This window comes from Scyliorhinus canicula, chromosome 11 (genome assembly GCF_902713615.1).
Source record: "Scyliorhinus canicula chromosome 11, sScyCan1.1, whole genome shotgun sequence".
Lineage (NCBI taxonomy): Eukaryota > Metazoa > Chordata > Chondrichthyes > Carcharhiniformes > Scyliorhinidae > Scyliorhinus > Scyliorhinus canicula.
Window position 1 is genome coordinate 8,455,706 of NC_052156.1, and position 18,172 is coordinate 8,473,877.

General features: G+C 49.6%; 1 protein-coding gene and 1 long non-coding RNA gene across 2 annotated transcripts in view; one reads left to right on the forward strand and one right to left on the reverse strand.

Moving 5' to 3' along the window:
- Positions 1-2,626, forward strand: part of LOC119973746 (plexin-A1-like) — a 580,418-nt gene extending 577,792 nt beyond the window's left edge. Inside the window, exon 32 of the mRNA XM_038812164.1 lies at positions 2,417-2,626. Coding sequence (XP_038668092.1) covers positions 2,417-2,512 — 96 coding nt within the window. The 3' untranslated portion in view covers positions 2,513-2,626. The remainder of the gene's footprint in view (positions 1-2,416) is intronic.
- Positions 2,627-12,140: 9,514 nt separating this feature from the next.
- On the reverse strand, positions 12,141-17,517 carry LOC119973747. Its single transcript, XR_005462383.1, has 3 exons — positions 17,417-17,517; positions 14,261-14,461; positions 12,141-12,761 (listed from the first exon to the last, which is right to left on the reverse strand). It is a non-coding gene; the product is annotated as an uncharacterized LOC119973747 (long non-coding RNA).
- Positions 17,518-18,172: the final 655 nt, after the last annotated feature.

Genomic DNA, 18,172 nt, shown 5'->3' on the forward strand with positions numbered 1-18,172 from the left:
AAGGGGCGGCCCCTTCCCTTGCCATTTGCCCCGAAGCCTCCTTACGCGGCTCAGTCTGTGTCGAATTTTGTTTGCTAACACTCCAGTGAAGCACCTTGCGACATTTTACTAAGTTAAGGGCGCTACATAAGTGCAATTTCCCATGTAATTTCCAGCCTTCACAAAAAGTGGTCAGTGTTAAATCTGCAAACAGAGCCCTTCAATAATCATAGGGAGCAGCGTGGAGACACCCTCTCAGAGGTAGAACCCGTGGAGATATTGATGGGAAACTACAGACTGTTGGAAACAGTCTTAATTACCCTGGTGCTCAACGCAATGATTAACTTACTTAAATGGTTAATAAAGCACCCATTCCTCTGACTGATTGCAGGTTTGACGAGCATTAGCTATCTAATTTGCATCCTGCCCCACCAGCCACCATCGAACTGTTTTAACCAGCCTTGATTTCACAATGTGAAATATTGAGTTATGCGGCTTGTCCAGTCAGAACGTGTGATTTGTAAGCAGGTTGGCGGGGGTGAGGCCGCAGTAAACAAAGAGGAAGAATCTTCATTTCTATGGCACCTTTCCCAGCCTCAGGGTACAGCTAACCAAGTACTTTTTGAAGTGTAAACTCTGTTGCAATTCAGGGATGTGCAGCTTCAGCGTGCGCACGTCAATGACAGGGCAATCTTTACTTTTGTCAGGTTGATTGCGGGATGAATGTTGGCCAGAGCCTGCAGCGAGACCTCCCTTAGCTTCTCTTTGAAATAAAGCCGTGGAATCTTTTATCTCCACTTTCGAGGGGGCCTTGGTCTAAATCCTAATCTGCGAGCAGACAGCCTCTAACAGTGCCCCTCTGACAGCACTCCCTCAGTACTGTACTGGAATGGGTCTTGTCCCCCACGATCTTCTGACGCAAGAGTGCAACCAAGATTCGGCTGAGGCAAGGTTTGTTAAACGTTCTTCCATGGGATGTGAGGATCGCTGGCTGGGCCAGCATTTATTGCCCATCCCCAAGTGCCTTGAACTGAGTAGCTTTCTAATAATAATAATCTTTATTAGTGTCACAAGTAGGCTTGCGTTAACACTGCAATAAAGTTACCGTGTAACCCATTTCAGAGGGCAGTTAAGAGTCAACCACTTTGCTGTGGGTCTGGAGTCGCATTGAGGCCAGACTGGGTAAGGACGGCAGATTTCCTTCCCTAAGGGACATTAGTGAACCAGTTGGGGTTTTCTTTTATATGTCAACCTACGATGAAATGAAATGAAAATGGCTTATTGTCACGAGTCGGCTTCAAATGAAGTTACTGTGAAGAGCCCCTAGTCGCCACATTCCGGCGCCTGTTCGGGGAGGCTGTTACGGGAATCAAACCATGCTGCTGGTTGTCATGGTCACCATACCGCCTCTAATCTCAATTCCAGAATTTTTAACTTAATTAAAATTACGGCACGGCGGCACAGTGTTTAGCACTGCTGCCTCACAGCGGCAGGGTCCCAGCTTCGATTCTAACCTCGGGTGACGGTCTGTGCAGAGTCTGCACGTTCTCCCCGTGTGTGCGTGGGTTTCCTCCGGGTGCTTCGGTTTCCTCCCACAGACCAAAGATGTGCAGGTTAGGTGGATTGGCCATGCTAAGGTTAGGTTGGGTTACCATAAGAGCATAAGACATACGAGCAGAATTAGGCCACTCAGCCCATCGAGTCTGCTCCACCATTAAATCATGGCTAATATTTTCTCATCCCCATTCTCCTGCCTTCTCCCCATAACCCCTGATCCCCTTATTAATCAGGAACCTATCTATCTCTGCCTTAAAGACACTACGGGGCCAGCAGTGGGGAATTGGCCCAAGGTAGGGTGCTCTATCAGGGCAAGGGCCGGTGTAGACTCAATGGGCCAAATGGCCTCCTTCTGCACTGTAGGGATTCTATGATTCTAATTAATTGAATTTCTTTTTTTTTTAATTATAGAGTAACCAATCCATTTTTTCCAATTAAGGGGCAATTTAGCGTGGCCAATCCACCTAACCTGCGCACCTTTTGGGTTGTGAGGGCGAAACCCACGCAAACACGGGGAGAATGTGCAAACTCCACACGGACAGTGACCCAGAGCTGGGATTGAGCCTGGGACCCCAGCGCTGTGAGGCAGCAGGGCTAACCCACTGCGCGACAATGCCGCCCTTAATTGAATTTCTTAATTAAATTTAAATTCCACCAGTTGATGTAGTGGGATTCGAACACCTGTCACCAGAACATTAGTCTGGGCTTCTGGCTCGCAGGCCTGCTGAGCTGATCCAGAATTTTCTGTTTTTATCTCTGGTTTAACTAGTCCAGTAATATTACCTCTGTGTTACCAAACCGAAATTGGAGAGATCAGTTCTCCGGGCGTACCAATTCATGATTTTTTTTTTTTTACCCCACCCGACCCCTCTCGTTTCAGATCTTATCGACTTTGGAGAAGGACGAACAAGCAAGAAGGCAGAGACTGCGGAGTAAGCTGGAGCAAGTGATCGATGCCATGGCCTGTAGCAGCTGAGATCTCACCGGGGAGGAATGAAGAAGAAGGAAGGGAGGGTGGTGGGTGAAGAAGCTCGGTTTGCATCCAGCTCCTAGAAGACTTGACTGAGTGTGTCTGTGCGGGTGGGGTGTTTGGGATGGGGGGGGGGGGGGGGGAGGGGGGAGGGATGGGGGGGGTGGGGGGGAAACGGGACCTGGTTGGGGGGGGAAGGAAACGTGAATCGAGCAGTGTGCACAATCGGCCTACGGGGTTCGGGGAACCAGGCGGGGCCTGCGGCATGGATATCCGGAGTGGGCGGATTCCCACCCCCTCCCCCAGCCGGTTTGGCGAGTTGGGTCACGTGGACCGGGGTGGGGGTGGGTGGGGTGGGGGGGGGAGGGGGGGGGTCCGCACGGAGAGAGGAGACCCTGGGTCGACGAGACACTGGGACTTGAACTGGACTGTTGTTCTCCTCTCAACAGTTAGTGTTACTGCTAAAATTTGCACAATTTACAATTTAAAAAAAAAAGGAAGAAGAGAAAAAAAAAATGAAAAAAAAGAAGAGAAGTGTTTCCACTTTTCAAAAGATTCATATAGAGCTGAGTTTCATGAGGTTTGATATGATATTTCCAAAAGGTTGTGTTCTGTGCCATCGTTTTCATTTGAATGTTCTTTAGTGAGATACTTGTTAGTTGAAACTTGTGCTATAATTTAAATGTAACAAGCCTAGTGACCGATGGTGATAAAAGGTAATAAAAAATAATAAAAAAGGTAGGGGGAGGAAATTATTGAATAGAAATCGGTAAGGACGGAAGAGGGAGCGACAGAGAGAGAGGGAGAGAGGGTAGGATAGGGGCAAACCACACAGGAACAAGGGGCCTTATCGGAAAGGGTGGAGACGTTCTGCGCAGGGAAGTGCTCTGAAATTTGACCGCTTTTTAATGGCATTTGGAATGAGTGAAAGGGTGTGCGGGAGGGCTGTGGAGGCTGGGATGGAAAAGAGGGAAGGTGGAGGTACAGGAAATCAACTCTACGATTGGGGAAATGGTGGCCATTGCTATGGCGATGAGGACAAAGCGAGGGGAGGCGGAGGATCAGATACGACATGCTCCTTTTAAAACATACCATTTTTCCCGGAGTTCTGTTCCCTTCCGATCCCTTGAAATGTTTTCCTGTCAACAAAAACAACCCAGGAAGAGCCACGTTCGTGTTTGATGGATCTGTCTGTTATTCAACCCTCCCTATTCGTGAGGGTTAAGGTTTTGGCGGGGAAGGAGCCTTCTCCTTAATCTGTGTTTTCGAAGGTGGCAGGCAGGGAAAGATCAGCTGGTCCGTCAAGCATGGCCAAGCCCAGATGGGTAGCCTATTGCCCACCCACCGGCAGGTCATCTACTGGGAGAATCAGAGCAGGGAGAAACCCAGGAACAATGAAGGGAAAAAATAGGGGTCTGTCAAACTCCTCTCCAACACCCCTCAGATGATTGAAACCATTGCAGGAGATCACAGAGGCCTTGGCTGATCTTCAAAGCTGTGAGCTTCGGGTGAAACATGATTTATGAAGGCGGCCCTCTCTGCTATTCTCTCCGTCATTTCCCGTTGCTGGATCAATGCTTTCAGACTGCTGGTTCTAAGGAAGGCAAAGTTTGTAAAAATCCCTTCCCTGTGCGATTTCACGAGCAGGATGAATGAGGCGTCACTGTGGGCGGAATTTTGCAGTCCTTCTTGTCGGCAGGATCTTTCGGTCTCGCTGAAGGTGACCCCCCCCCCCCCACCATGGGCGTGCCATGCAACATGCCATAGACATTGGCGGTGCTGGATGATCCTGCCGCTGGCCATCTCATCTACCCTCGGGAAACCCCCACGGGGAGCAGCGGGAAGTGTGTGCGACATCAAGAAAAGGTTCATTGCAAATTACCTTCTCCGGACTGTCTCTAGGCAGCAGTTCTCTGAGACACGGTAGCCAGATAGTCTTTGGATCTCTCCCTTTAATATTTCAATATTGCAGTGCGGAGCAATGACATGTTTAGAATAGACAATCGCAAGACAGACTGGCTCCCTGAGACGTCAGTGCAAAATCCAGACTAACATTTCAGTGCAGTGCTGAGGGGGTACTGCATTGTTGAAGGTGCTGTCTCTCTGTTGAGATGTTAAACCTAACTCTGATCCCCATGTTCTAGTCCAATGTTAACTCCCCAAGCTGTGACGTGCCCAGTGTAAATGGGCAAATCGACCAATGTCGGAGCCAATGAATCGCAAGTGGTTCAGGCTGCATGTCAAAGCTCATGTGACTGCACCTCCCCATTAACCTCGGTGCGTGGAAGTGTAAAGGGAGTAGTTTACTGCAGGTAACAGTTGATTCAGATGTTGGGACCAGTGATGCATTTTGGAGGCAGACGCACTGCCAAAGATGGATTTTGGATTTTTAAAGAGAGCATGTCACATCTAAGTTATTAGTTAATTCTTATTGGGTAAATCACCTGGGGAAGAGGTGGGTCGGGGGTTGGGGGGGTCCGAGGGGGTGGGGGGGGGGGAGCAAAATGTGACATAAACTAGTCGATGGTGTCTGCCACTTTTTAAAAATCTCGTGACGTTAGAAATTCTCGCTCTGTAACTAGGAAAAATAGACACGGTTGGTCCTCCCCAGCCGTGGGTTCCTTGGGTGGTGCCCCATTCACTGGCAGCGGAGTTCTGTCTCCTCGTCACTGTCAATGGGATTTCCCATTGATGCCACCCCGTGCCGTGCCGGGGCTGGGTTGTCGGTGGGAAAATAGAATTGCGACAGCCAGAAAAATCCGGCCATGGTTTTGAGGACCCCAGTGACTTAAATTCCGCTCTTTTGCCTTTGTCGAAAGGTGTTGCCCAGCTTCAAGAACTAATGAAGTGAAAGAGACACGCGGCACTTGAAGAGTTAGTGGTCGGGGTGTCTTTTTCATGATTGCTTAAGTTTTGCGAGTGGACACAACGTCGAATTATTTATTGCCCCGATTTACGGGATTGGGGTCATTTGGAAATGAGTGAGGTCGTCACCTGATTGGGGAGGAATTTAATTGCTTGCTGCTTGGTTTCTCTTGGTTTGTTTAATCAGCTTCCTTTGATGAGACGACCTGTGAGTGTTTGTGTCCCAGCTGGTGTGACAGAGGGTCAATGATTACAAAGGGTTTAAAAGCACAAGAGGGGGAAGAGAAGGGGGAGAAAAGACTCAGTCGGAGAATGGAATGGGAACTTCCACTCACTGGGTTTGAGGAGAAATTGTCGTCGCGCGAGTTTGTTGTTTGTAGGCCAAGAGTCCCGTCCCCAGATGGGTAGGAACGTTGCGGGTTTGGAAGGAAGGATCTGATCGGAGGAGTGCTCGAATGTTCAGAGAAGTTGTTGAGTCTGTGGTTTTTTTTCCCATCAATTCTGGGGGGTGCAGGTGTCCATTGGCGAGACTGGCATTTGTTTCCAGCCCCTGGTTGCCCGTCAGGAGGTGGTGGAGCCTTTCTTGGACAGCGGTTTGTACTGGGAGGGCTTGCTTCGGCCACTTCAGAGCAGAGTTGAGAGACAACCATCTTGGTGTGGGTCTGGAGTCACATCTAGACCCAGACTGGGTAAAGGTGGCAAGTTCCCTTCCCTAAAGGAAGGGCGGCACAGTGGTTAGCACTGCTGCCTCACAGCGCCAGGGACCCGGGTTCGATTCCGATCCCGGGTGACTGTGTGCAGTTTGCCCATTCTCCCCGTGTCTGCGTGGGTTTCCTCCGGGTGCTCCAGTTTCCTCCCACAGCCCAAAGGTGTGCATAACCACTACACTACCATAGCGCATGCATAAGTTAGATAGAAAGCGCGAAGTGTTTGGTTCTACGTGAGTCAGCCTGATGGGTGCCCCTCCTGTGTGCCATTGCCACAACTCTTCCAACCTTCCTTATCAGCTGGGTGTTTGTGTAGCAGGTACACTCCATGTTCTTTGTAGAACAGCACAAGGTCAGAGAAGGTCACCTGGAGTGTAATTGAGCCAGACCTGGTATCTGTTGGGTATTCCAAAGGCACATAGCAAAGCCTGCCCTCTTCCCCCCCGCCCCTCCCCCCAAATGGGGGTCACTTTGAGCAACCCAGCCTCCCCTCGATGCAGAGAGTTCCATTTCTTTGTCTCCCCCATTCCATCCAAATGGACTGACCACGAGGAAGTGGAGGGAAAGGGAAGGAGAACCTTAAATAAAACTAGCTGGATATCTGCAGTTTAGTCAATGAAGGACAAATGGTGTGGGTCGGTATATTCGATGGAAACTCTTACTTCCCACTCGTACACTTCCACCAATCCTTTGACTTTGTGTATGAAGGACTAACAGCTTGGTTTGATGAAGGTTGAGATCAGGGGTACATTTAAGACCGTTAAATGTCCTGGGACTATGCCCCAGGCCAACTGATGTGGAAGGTGGAAAATTATCACACCGAGTGAGCACAGGATGTTCTGAGGAGTGAGCCTGAGACACACAGGGTGGGGGGTGGGGGTGGGGAAGCTGAGCTTTGATTGAGACTCAAGTGTCGTACATAAGCTCAAGAGTAGGGGGTAGCACAGTGGGACAGTAGTTAGCACTGCTGCCTCACAGCGCTGAGGACCCGGGGTCGATCCCGGCCCCGGGTCACTGCCCGTGTGGAGTTTGCACATTCTCCCTGTGTTTGCGTGGGTCTAACCCCATAGCCCAAAGATGTGCAGGGTAGGTGGATTGGCCAGGCTAAATTGCCCCTTAATTGGAAGTAAAAGAATTGGGTACTTCAAATTTTTTTTTTAAAAGGAGTGCTCGGTGCAGATTGCCGGACACCTGGAATGGGGAAGATGTTCTGTGAATCTAATGAGTGCAGACATTAGGAATAATAGTCCTTGTTGAAAATGGTGAGATAAATTGGACTGCCCATTCACAGCGCACACACTTTGCGAAGTGCAACTCTTCCAACAAAACCGCCCCTGGAAACTGGAAAGAACTGAGTCAATTCTGACGTCCTGGATCTCAATTCTAAACGCATGAGTTCTGGTGAAGTTTAGCTTGAAGCATCAATCATTTTCTTGCGCACCTGCCTGTGGTTGCCACGGATAGTCTTGGATAGTAGCCTGCTGGCTAATGAATCTCTTGTGTGGCTTTCACTCTCAATGAATCCATCAAGCAATTGGAGAGGAGATAGCATGTTTGTGATAATTAGTAAAAGCTGGCAGTGTTGCACACTTTAATTCTCCAAGAATGCACGTACGATTTGATTATATTAATGGCCAGTGTTTTTAGAATTGATTGATTTCCACCCCCCCTCTTCCTTATCTGTGATTATCCGCAGTGGCTCACGGCTTCTGCCACCTTAACCTGTGGGTATTGTCAATATTGCTGAAAAGTGAGACATGTTGCGGAAACGTCATCTCACTCTCATCAGGAAAAATGCCAAATTTCAAACGCTCACAATAATCTACAGGGCAGGACAAAAGGATGCTGATTGGTTGGCAAGCCGTCTCGGATTGGCCGAGGCGTTGCCATGGAAAAAAAACAACTAACAATAGGGACCTCAAGCTCTCGGGTAATTCCAAAACAGGGATTGGCTTGGACATGTTCCTTTTGTTTGCAGTGAACGGGTCCCTGGTTTAGTTTACTCAGTTGTAAGGGGGGGTTTTGTGGATTAGAATCACCAGAACTTCATGAGGCCTAAAGTGGCCTCTGTGCCTGCAGCAAACATGGATCCACCTCACCTCTTGAAATGCGCACCTGCCCAGAACATTTCCTCAGCAATGTAAGCTGGTAGTTAGCACTTAACTTGAAGAGTAATTTCAGTCACTTCAGACAATACTGGGAATCTGAATAAGGTGCCAACTGAGAAGGGTTTCTTATGCGGTAACAAGCTGTTTGAGTGTTTAAGTCTGGACTTGGGATCTTCATACCATTCTCCAGCATAAAACTCATCATTTAAAATCATGGCCCGTATTAGGGTCATTGTGTGAAATGAGAGTTCGATGATTTTTAATCTGATTCTTTCCTTGGAGCACTGCTATAATTCAGGTCTATCAAAACATTTCCCTTAGGTACATAGCCGCATATCTCCATGTGAATGTCCTCCTCCCTATGTTATGTTTAAAAGGCTGGCACTTTGGGAACTGTGAGTGGTGCTATCACACCATCTGATTCTGAGGAGTGACAATTCTCCGCTGGGTTAATGTGCCTTCTGTACTTGCTACTTCCTGAACATTTGTCCCTCACCCGAGTCTTCTCCTCAATCGTGTGAGTGCTGGCCAAGAAGGGGAGTAGCTCAGAGTGTCCACTGTTGCGGGGTAGAATCTGTAGCAGCAAATTGGCATTGAGTCGGGAGTGGGTACGTGCGGGGCGGGGGATCAAAACAAAAAACATTTCCCCAACCCCATGACAGGAGCTCGTCCGGGAGTGGAGAGGGGATGGGGGGGGGGGGGTCTTTTCCACGACTAGTCTCACCATCATGGCGACATCAAAACCATTGAATCGACGGAGAAATTGATTTTCTTATCTCCAGTCAGTGGACAATGAAGATGGGCGGCAATGGCTTCGGCAGTTGGTCAACCCCAACGCCTTCCTCTCCGCAGGTTGGCTCACGGATGGCTGAACGGGGAGAAGGTGGGAGAGTGGGGGGAACGAGAGAAGGGCGAGGGAAAAAAAAGGATATATTTTGAAGGTCAGAATACCCCTAGTTGTGTTGTTTTCAAGTCTCCTGCTTCAAAGTCAGGAGACCATTGCATGATGGAGCTAGATTTTAGTATGTGGTTTACTCTTTCAAGTGCAAACGTTGAGTGAAAGAGGTCAGACAGCTTCTGACTTTATATTATGTTTTGTATGAATAGATAATTATAACTGTAAGACTCATTTCATTACAATGGTACTAAAAATCTACTCCTGGTTTAAATGCAATCAAATGGATTTTAATACTATATTAAGATTACTGATTAAATTTATAAAATTGTTTCAGACTTGAAGCAACTGTGACAATTTGGCTGTGTAACTTGCGCTGTGTAAATATCATTGCCTTCCTATTTTGAAGTTCTGCAGATTTACTACTTGTACATAAACACAAACATCAGGAAAGATTAAACATTTTTGCTAAATAAAAAAAAAGCTGAAGTCTGTTTTTTTTTCTCCCTTCCACGTTCCCGGCTTGGGTCACTGTCTGTGCGGAGTCTGCACGTTCTCCCCGTGTCTGCGTGGGTTTCCTCCGGGTGCTCCGGGTTTCCTCCCAGAAGTCCCGAAAGACGTGCTTGTCAGTTGAATTGGACATTCCGAATTCTCCCTCCGTGTACCCGAACAGGCGCCGGAGTGTGGCAACGAGGGGCTTTTTGACAGTAACTTCATTGCAGTGTTAATGTAAGCCTACTTGTGACGCTGATAAAGATGATTATTATTATAAAAAACTGCCATTTGAAAGGGTCGGAGACTGAGGGAGGGGCAATTAGAGGAGAAGAAATGTATTAAAGAATCTTGCAGGGTGGAAGGAATCCATTTGGCCCATCTAGCCCCTGCTAGCTCTGCATCCAAACCGTATAACCGTGCAAATGTTCCCTTACCAAGCACACATTTTGCTTTCGAACATTGACATTGAATAGGTTCCTGCCATTCTCTGAGCCGGTGAATTTACGTAGCTCCTTTAATAAAATTCATGGCTCACCCTGTGTCTTGTATGCAAATTAACCATTGACGGAAAAAACTGGACCAGCCACATACAAAGACACGGGTTAGGAGCAGGAGTAGGCCACTCGGCCCCTCGAGCCTGCTCCGCCAATCTATAAGATCACGGCTGATCTGATTGTGACCTCACTCCCACATTCCTACCCAACCCCTGATAACCTTTTACCCTCTTCGTTAATCAAGAATCTGTCCAGCTCTGCTTGAAAAAATGAAAGGTTCTGTTTCCACTGCCTTTGAGGAAGAGAGTTCCAGAGACCTTTTGAAGGAAGAAGCTTCTCCTTATCTTTGTCTGAGATGGGCAGCCCCCTTATTTTTAAACAGTGAACCCCAGTTCTAGATTCTCCCACAAGAGGAAACATCCTCTCCACATCCACCCTGTCAGGACCCCTCAGGATCTTAGATCTTTCAATTAAGTCATCTCTTGCTTTTCTAAACTCCAGTGCATACAGACCTAACCCGGCCAGCATTTGCTCAAGACAACCCGTCCATTCCAGGCATTAGTCTAGTAAACATTCTCTGAACTGCTTCTAACACATTTACATCTCATTTTAAATAAGGAGACATAATGTACCCCAGGTGTGGTCACACCAGTGGTCTGGACAATAGAATTATAACCTCACTACTTTTGTAAGCAGTTCCCCCTCACAAACTGTAACATTCTTTTAACTTTCCTGATTACTTGCTGCACTTGCATACAAACCTTTTGTGATTAAAACACTCCAAACATTAGGGCCACAAGGACAAGTCAGACGCTGGGAATCCTGCAGCGAGTAACTCACCTTCCTGACCCCCAAAGTCTCTCCCACCATCTGCAAGGCACAAGTCAGGAATGTAATGGAATACTCTCCGCTTGCCTGGATGAGCGCAGCTCCAACAACACTCAAGAAGCTTGACACCATCCAGGACAAAGCAGCCCGCTTGATTGCTCCCCCTTCCACAAACATTCACTCCCTGCATCACCGATGCACAGTGGCAGCCGTGTGTACCATCTGCAAAATGCACTGCTGGAACTCACCAAGACTCCTTAAACAGCATCTTCCAAACCCACATCCAATACCATCGTGAAGGGAAAGGGCAGTAGGCATATGGTACACCAGCTCCCCTCCTAGTCATTCACCATCCCGACTTGGCAATATATCGGCCGTTCCTTCACTGTCGCTGGGTCAAAATCCTGGAACTCCCTCCCTAACAGCACTGTGGGTGTACCTACACCTCATGGACGGCAGCGGTTCAAGAAGGCAGCTCACCACCACCTTCTCAAGGGCAATTAGGGATGAGCAATAAATGCTGGTCTAGCCAGCGACACCCACAGCCCATGAATGAATTTTTAAAGAGCAAGTCTTTCTTTAACATCCTGCAAACATTAACAGAAAACATCCCAGATGATCTTTGAGTTAGGGACAGATGTTGGAACGCCAGGAAAACGTGCCGCTCTTCGGAATAGTGCCATGTGATCTTTAATATTCACCTGAGCAGATGGATGAGGCTATGGTTGCACATCTTAACTGAACACGGCCAAGAAAAGCAGCTGAAACGGGGACTGGTGACAAAGGGAATCCTTTAGAATTGTTTGAAATAAAGATTATTGCGTATTCTCAATTCTTTGGAGTTTTTGTTGATAGTGTTTTCCCATTGTTTTGTTAAACAATAGAGGAAATATTGGAGGAACTAAGTAGAGAGCAAGTTAAGAGACCATCGCCGATTCTCCGGAGAGCTCTACGCGGTCCCTCCCGGCGATTCTCCGCCCAGGATGGGCCGAGCGGCCGTAAAGAAATCCGAGTCCCGCAAATGCCATCCACGTGTGGACTTACCAGGCAGGCTCCCGCCGTGGATCCATCCGGGGACGGCCTGGTGGAGGAGGAGGGGGGTCCGACCCTGGGGGGTGGGGGGGGGGGGCCTCCACTGTGGCCTGGCCTGCGATTGGGGCCTACCGATCGGCAGGCCGGCCTCTCGGGCTGGGGGGCCTCTTTTACTCCGTGCCAGCCCCTGTAGCCCTGCGCCATGTTGCGCCGGGGCTGGCGCGGAGAAGGGACCCACTGCGCATGCGTGCAATCGCGCCGATCGCACTGCGCATGCGCAGAACCGCACCACCCATTTGAGGCTGGTATCGGCTGCTGGAGCAGTGTGTGTCGCTCCAGTGCCGTGCTGGCCCCTGTAGGGGTCAGAATCACTGCTCCTGGGGGAATGTTGACGCCGTTGTGAAACGTGACGGCGTTTACGACGGCGTCAACACTTGGCCTCAGGATCAGAGAATCCTGCCCGTCAGACTGAGGCAAACAGCAGAGGTGAATATTTTCCGCAAATTTGGCTCATTTGTGTGTGTGCTGGGCAGCACAGGAGCCAGCAAGTGTAATCCCACTTTCCACTCCAGGTTCCACAGCCCTGTAGGTCAACTGCGTATCCAAATAGTTTTAAAATGCATTCAGTGTTTCTGCTTCCACCACCCTTTGGGGCAGTGTGTCAAACCAGGTGCATTGATGGGAAATCGAGATAAACACGAGAGAGAGCGAGAAAAGAATGTAGGGGTGGGTTTCGTCCATTTGTGCAGGAGTCCATGAATAAGAGGGCGGGCACGGTAGCACTGTGGTTAGCACTGCTGCTTCACAGCGCCAGGGACCTGGGTTCGATTCCTAGAACAAAGAACAAAGAAAATTACAGCACAGGAACAGGCCCTTCGGCCCTCCCAGCCTGCGCCGATCCAGATCCTTTATCTCAACCTGTTGCCTATTTTCCAAGGTCTACTTCCCTCTGTTCCCCACCCGTTCATATATCTGTCCAGATGCATCTTAAATGATGCTATCGTGCCCGCCTCTACCACCTCCGCTGGCAAAGCATTCCAGGCACCCACCACCCTCTGCGTAAAAAACTTTCCACGCACATCTCCCTTAAACTTTCCCCCTCTCACCTTGAAATCGTGACCCCTTGTAATTGACACCCCCACTCTTGGAAAAAGCTTGTTGTTATCCACCCTGTCCATACCTCTCATAATTTTGTAGACCTCAATCAGGTCTCCCCTCAACCTCCGTCTTTCCAATGAAGACAATCCTAACCTACTCAACCTTTCTTCATAGCTGGCCCCCTCCATACCAGGCAACATCCTGGTGAACCTCCTCTGCACCCTCTCTAAAGCATCCGCATCCTTCTGGTAATGTGGCGACCAGAACTGCACGCAATATTCCAAATGTGGCCTAACCAAAGTCCGATACAACTGTAACATGACCTGCCAACTCTTGTACTCAATACCCCGTCCGATGAAGGCAAGCATGCTGTATGCCTTCTTGACCACTCTATCGACCAGCGGTGCCACCTTCAGGGTACAATGGACCTGAACTCCTGGCTTGGGTCACTGTCTGTGTGGAGTCTGCACGTTCTCCCCGTGTCTGTGTGGGTTTCCACCGGGTGCTCCGGTTTCCTCCCACAAATCTCCAAAGACGTGCTTGTTAGGTAAATTGGACATTCTGAATTCTCCCTCTGTGTACCCGAACAGGAGCCGGAGTGTAGCGACGAGGGGATTTTCACAGTAACTTCATTGTAGCGTTAATGTAAGCCTACTGTGACACTAATAAAGATTAGTGTCCCCCGCTCTACATCTTGGACCAGCTGTCCAGCCAATTCAGCTAAACCAGCCCCCCCCCCCCCCCCCCCCTCCCCCCCCCCCCCACGAGTCCAAGACTAGGGGCGGTAAGTAGGACAACAGTCACAAATAAATCCAAAGTGTAATTCAGATGAAAAGCCTTTTCTCTGTGAGGGGTTGTGATACCACAGGGAGAAGTTGGGCTGGAATTCATGGGAAGCTGGATTACACACCTGCTGGGGAATTTCCGGAAATTTCCGGATGGGGTAAGGTGAAGAATTGTGGGAGAGGTCTGGGCTTGCACGGAGCATAAAAACCAGCATGGACTGGATGGGCAGAATGGCCTCTTTCTGCGCTTTGTGATAGTTGAGCAAACTTCAGTTTGTTCTTTAAAGCTCCAAAATGTTGCCCTGACAACCACATACACCAGCAACGAAGAGGCCTAAAGTAATCAATTCAAACCGAGGGATTACGTCCTTTGGCTATTTTGAAAAGATGATCCTCTGACGTTAACAAATGTGTCATAACCATCTCGTGTTATTCATGTTCAATTACCTCTCAAACACTTTGAACGGTCTTGCGTCAAATCTCTCATTTTCGTGGGTGAAATGTTTAAATTGTCCATCTGCTTCATCCAGTGTACACTGCGGTCTATTTATATTCCTCGTTAAACCTCTTGTCGGTTGGAAGCATAAGACATGCCTCGAGATTAAGGTGCTAACCTTTACCAACATCGTTCTCCAAACATACTGAGACCTTGTGAAAAACAATATAAGTTAAGGATCAGCACCGAGAACATTTTGACATTTATTTTGTTCTTCACAGAGAGAGGCTTACTTTGACCTACTCATTCCGAGAAACGCAAGCATTTTTTCACACTGGAATAGACGAACTGACCTCGAGCAAAGGACGTCAGCCACTGATTCACCAAACGGACTGGAGAGCTGGCCTAAATCAGGCATCTGTGGGGAGCTCAGACCTCTTTAGTGAGGAGTGATACCGAAGCAGTGAAGCTGACGTTTAGGAAAAATCAAAAGTAACGTCAGATGATATAGTGCCTCAGGATGACGTACGGACTCTGGTGTGGTGGAAGCGCAGCACCCGATTGGTGCACAGCAAGGTTCCACAGACAAAGCATCAGATCCTCTGTTTTAGGTGTTGGTTAAGGGATGAATGTTGGCCAGGACACGAGGAGAGGGCCTATTCTTCCTTGGGGGACTGAGAGACCAGACAAGAGAGGACAGAGGGTGGCCTGGGAGAGGTCTTTAAATTAAAGAGTTCGCTGGGGTAGACCTTGGGAACGTTTTTTCCATTAACGTGCGAGTTCACAACCAGGGGCCATAAATATGCAAAAGTCCCAAATAAATCCAATGGGTAAAGGGGCGACGCAGTGGTTAGCACTGCTGCCTTACGACGCTGAGGACCCGGGTTCGATCCCGGCCCCAGGTCACTGTCCATGTGGAGTTTGAAGTTTCTCCCCATGTCTGCGTGGGTCTCACCCTCCGCAACCCAAAAAGATGTGCAGGGTAGGTGGATTGGCCGTGCTGAATTGTCCCTTAATTGGGAAAATAAAATCCAATAGATAATTCAGAAGAAATGCCTTTGCCCAGCGAGTAGTTAGAATTGAACATGCTACAAAGGGACGTAGCTGCGTTGAAAGCATGGATGAATTCAGAGGGAAGCTGGATAAGCACATGGGCTCGGATTCTCCGGGCCTCTGTGCCGAAATCGGACTCGGCGTGGGGGCGGAGAATGGAGTCTCAGACCTGCGGCACCGGGACGTGATTCTCCACGGACCGAAGAATCACCGCCAGCCGTGCGCGCGTGGTCGTCGCTGCGCCGGTCGGGGGCCGTTGATAGGAGCCCCCGCGGCGATTGACCAGCTGAGTTCCCGCCGAGTTCCGCCGCCATGGTTCCAACCTGGTTCCACACGGCGGGAGCTCGGACTCACGGCGGTGCTGGCCATCCTGGTGGTGGGTTGGGGTATCAGACGCCGGGGGGGGGGGGGGGGGGCCTCCACGTCGGACAGGCCAGCAATCACGGGCGACCGATCGGCAGGCGTGCGCGATCCGGGGGGTGGGGGGTGGCTGGCCCGCTGTGTGGCTCTGCCACGTTGCGCGGGAGCCGGTGAGAAAATACTCGGTATAGCTCACTTGGTTAGACAGCTGGTTCGTGATGCAGAACGAGGCGAGCAGCGTGGGTTCAATTCCCAGCTGAGGTTACTCATGAACCTTTTCAACCCTCGCCCTTGTCTGAGGTGTGGTGACCCTCAGATGAAATCGCCACCAGTGAGCTCCCCCCCCCCCCACCCCACCCACCCCCCACCCTCCCCCTCAAAGGGGAAAGCAGCCAAGGGTCACCTGGGACTAGGGCGACTTTATCTGTTACCTTACCCGATGTACTGCACGGGGAGTGCCAGCCAGAGTTGATGCTGAAATCCTTGGAGTGGGCTGTGACCCCATGACTTTCTGACCCAATGCCCAGAGTCCTGCCCAAGGTACCACAGCCAACACCAAAATACTTTGCCAGGAGGAAAAGCCCACACCGCGCCCGAAAGTACGCGAGGTCAACGCCACTGTGCACGAGGAGAATGCCCGGTGTGAAAACAAGGAGGGCTGTGGCGCCCATATGCTCAATATTAACGTGCAGTCATGGCTTTAAGAAGATCTCCACTCATTATGCTAAACGTTCGGCATTTATCATCTCTGCTCTGTCACAGGAAAAGCGACCTGTGACCGAGTAAACGGAGGAATGGAATGGGCAAGTGCTGAACCTTTAATCTGCACGGCATCACAACAGTAATTTGAATTGTTGTGCTGATGATTAATGTTTTCGGGCAGCAACAGCATCTGTGAGAATGTGACTAATCTTCTCGACCCATTAACAAGGAAAAACAACCAATTAAGAGCTTTTGAGATTAGACAGGTCACGTCTAACGTTGTTCATAACTGAGGTAGAGAAGGAACTGTGCGGTCTCCAAAGCTCAAATCTAATCAATCTGAGCCTGTTAGCACAATAAAGCACGGTTTTTAGATTCCTTCGCCTGCTGTACCTAACAGAGGTTTCCTCCGACTGACATTTGGAGTGAGAATATATGCTCCATTTCACATGTAGCTATCGCAGTTCCCGCTAAATGATGCCTTTTAAATATTTCCGCCCCTCCCTCCCTCCCTCCAGGGCCTGTTTTCCATTGGTGTGGCTGAAATGAGGCCTACATGATAGCAGAGCCTGGATCGTGTCTGACACAGGTGGTTAACCAGTGTCCACCCAGTTGATCACAGTTTGAGAGATGGGCAACAAATTGTTTCTACCAAAACAACTGGCTGACCTCGTACAAACGCAAGAGGCGGGTCAGCCTGTCGAACCTGTTGCGCCATTCCTGGCAGGTCCCTTAAAATCTTTGCTTAACAAAAATCTATTAATCTCAGTTTTGAAATGAACAATTTTTTAATAATAAATTTAAAGTACCCGACCCACCGACCCTGGGTTGTGGGAGAGGGGGGGGGGGGGGGGGGGGGTGAGACCCACACAGACACGGGGAGAAATGTGGAAACTCCACACGGACAGTGACCCGGGGCCGGGATCGAACCTGGGTCCTCGGCGCCGTGAGGCCCCAGCGCTAATCACTGTGCCACCATGCCGCCCAATTGAAATTAACAATTGACCTAACACGGCTTCTGTTTGCGGAAGAGCATTTCATATTCCTCTCACCTTTCGTCTGTGGAAGGGTTTCCTAACTTCACTCCAAACACCCCGGCTCTAACCCTCTGGTGATGTCGTTAATCCTAATCTTCCCACGCAGTGAAAATAGTTTCCCTCAACCTATTTCATTCGTTCTCCTTAATAGCTTGAAGGATTTGATTAAATGATCCCTTAATCTTCTAAATTCCAGTGAAAACAATCTTAATCTGTGTCATACGACCTCATAAATTAACCCTTTGAGTCCAGGTATCATTCCGGAATCACCGTATCAATTGTTCCTTCAAATGAAGGTTCCTCGCACCATTTCCCACTCACTGGGCGCGATTCAAAGGTCTCAGTGTCATATCGGGAGCAGCTTTCTGGGCGTTTCCCGATGGCTGACCCGGCAAGGCCTTAGTGTAGAAAATGATACCCCGGGAGCTTCATGCCGATATTCACTGTCCAGCCAGACTCGCACCCAACAGCTCGTTGCCAACAAGGTGAAGCTGCTCAGCAACACTCCCTCCGAACTCACTCCCTGTCAGCACACGAATATAGCATCACGCAGACCTGCTCCACGCTTCGGCGATGCCAACCTGGCCAGCCTTCTGATCGGCGTGGAGATGGGATGGGACATCCTGCCCCCCGAGGGGGTCGGAGGACCAGCAGCAGGGTCACCAATGTCGCCTGGGAGGCTGCGGCCGTCAGTTCAGGCAGCGTGACCAGGAGGACCCGCCGTACAGTGCAGGAAGAAGACCAATAATATCCAACGGGCCGTAAGGGTAA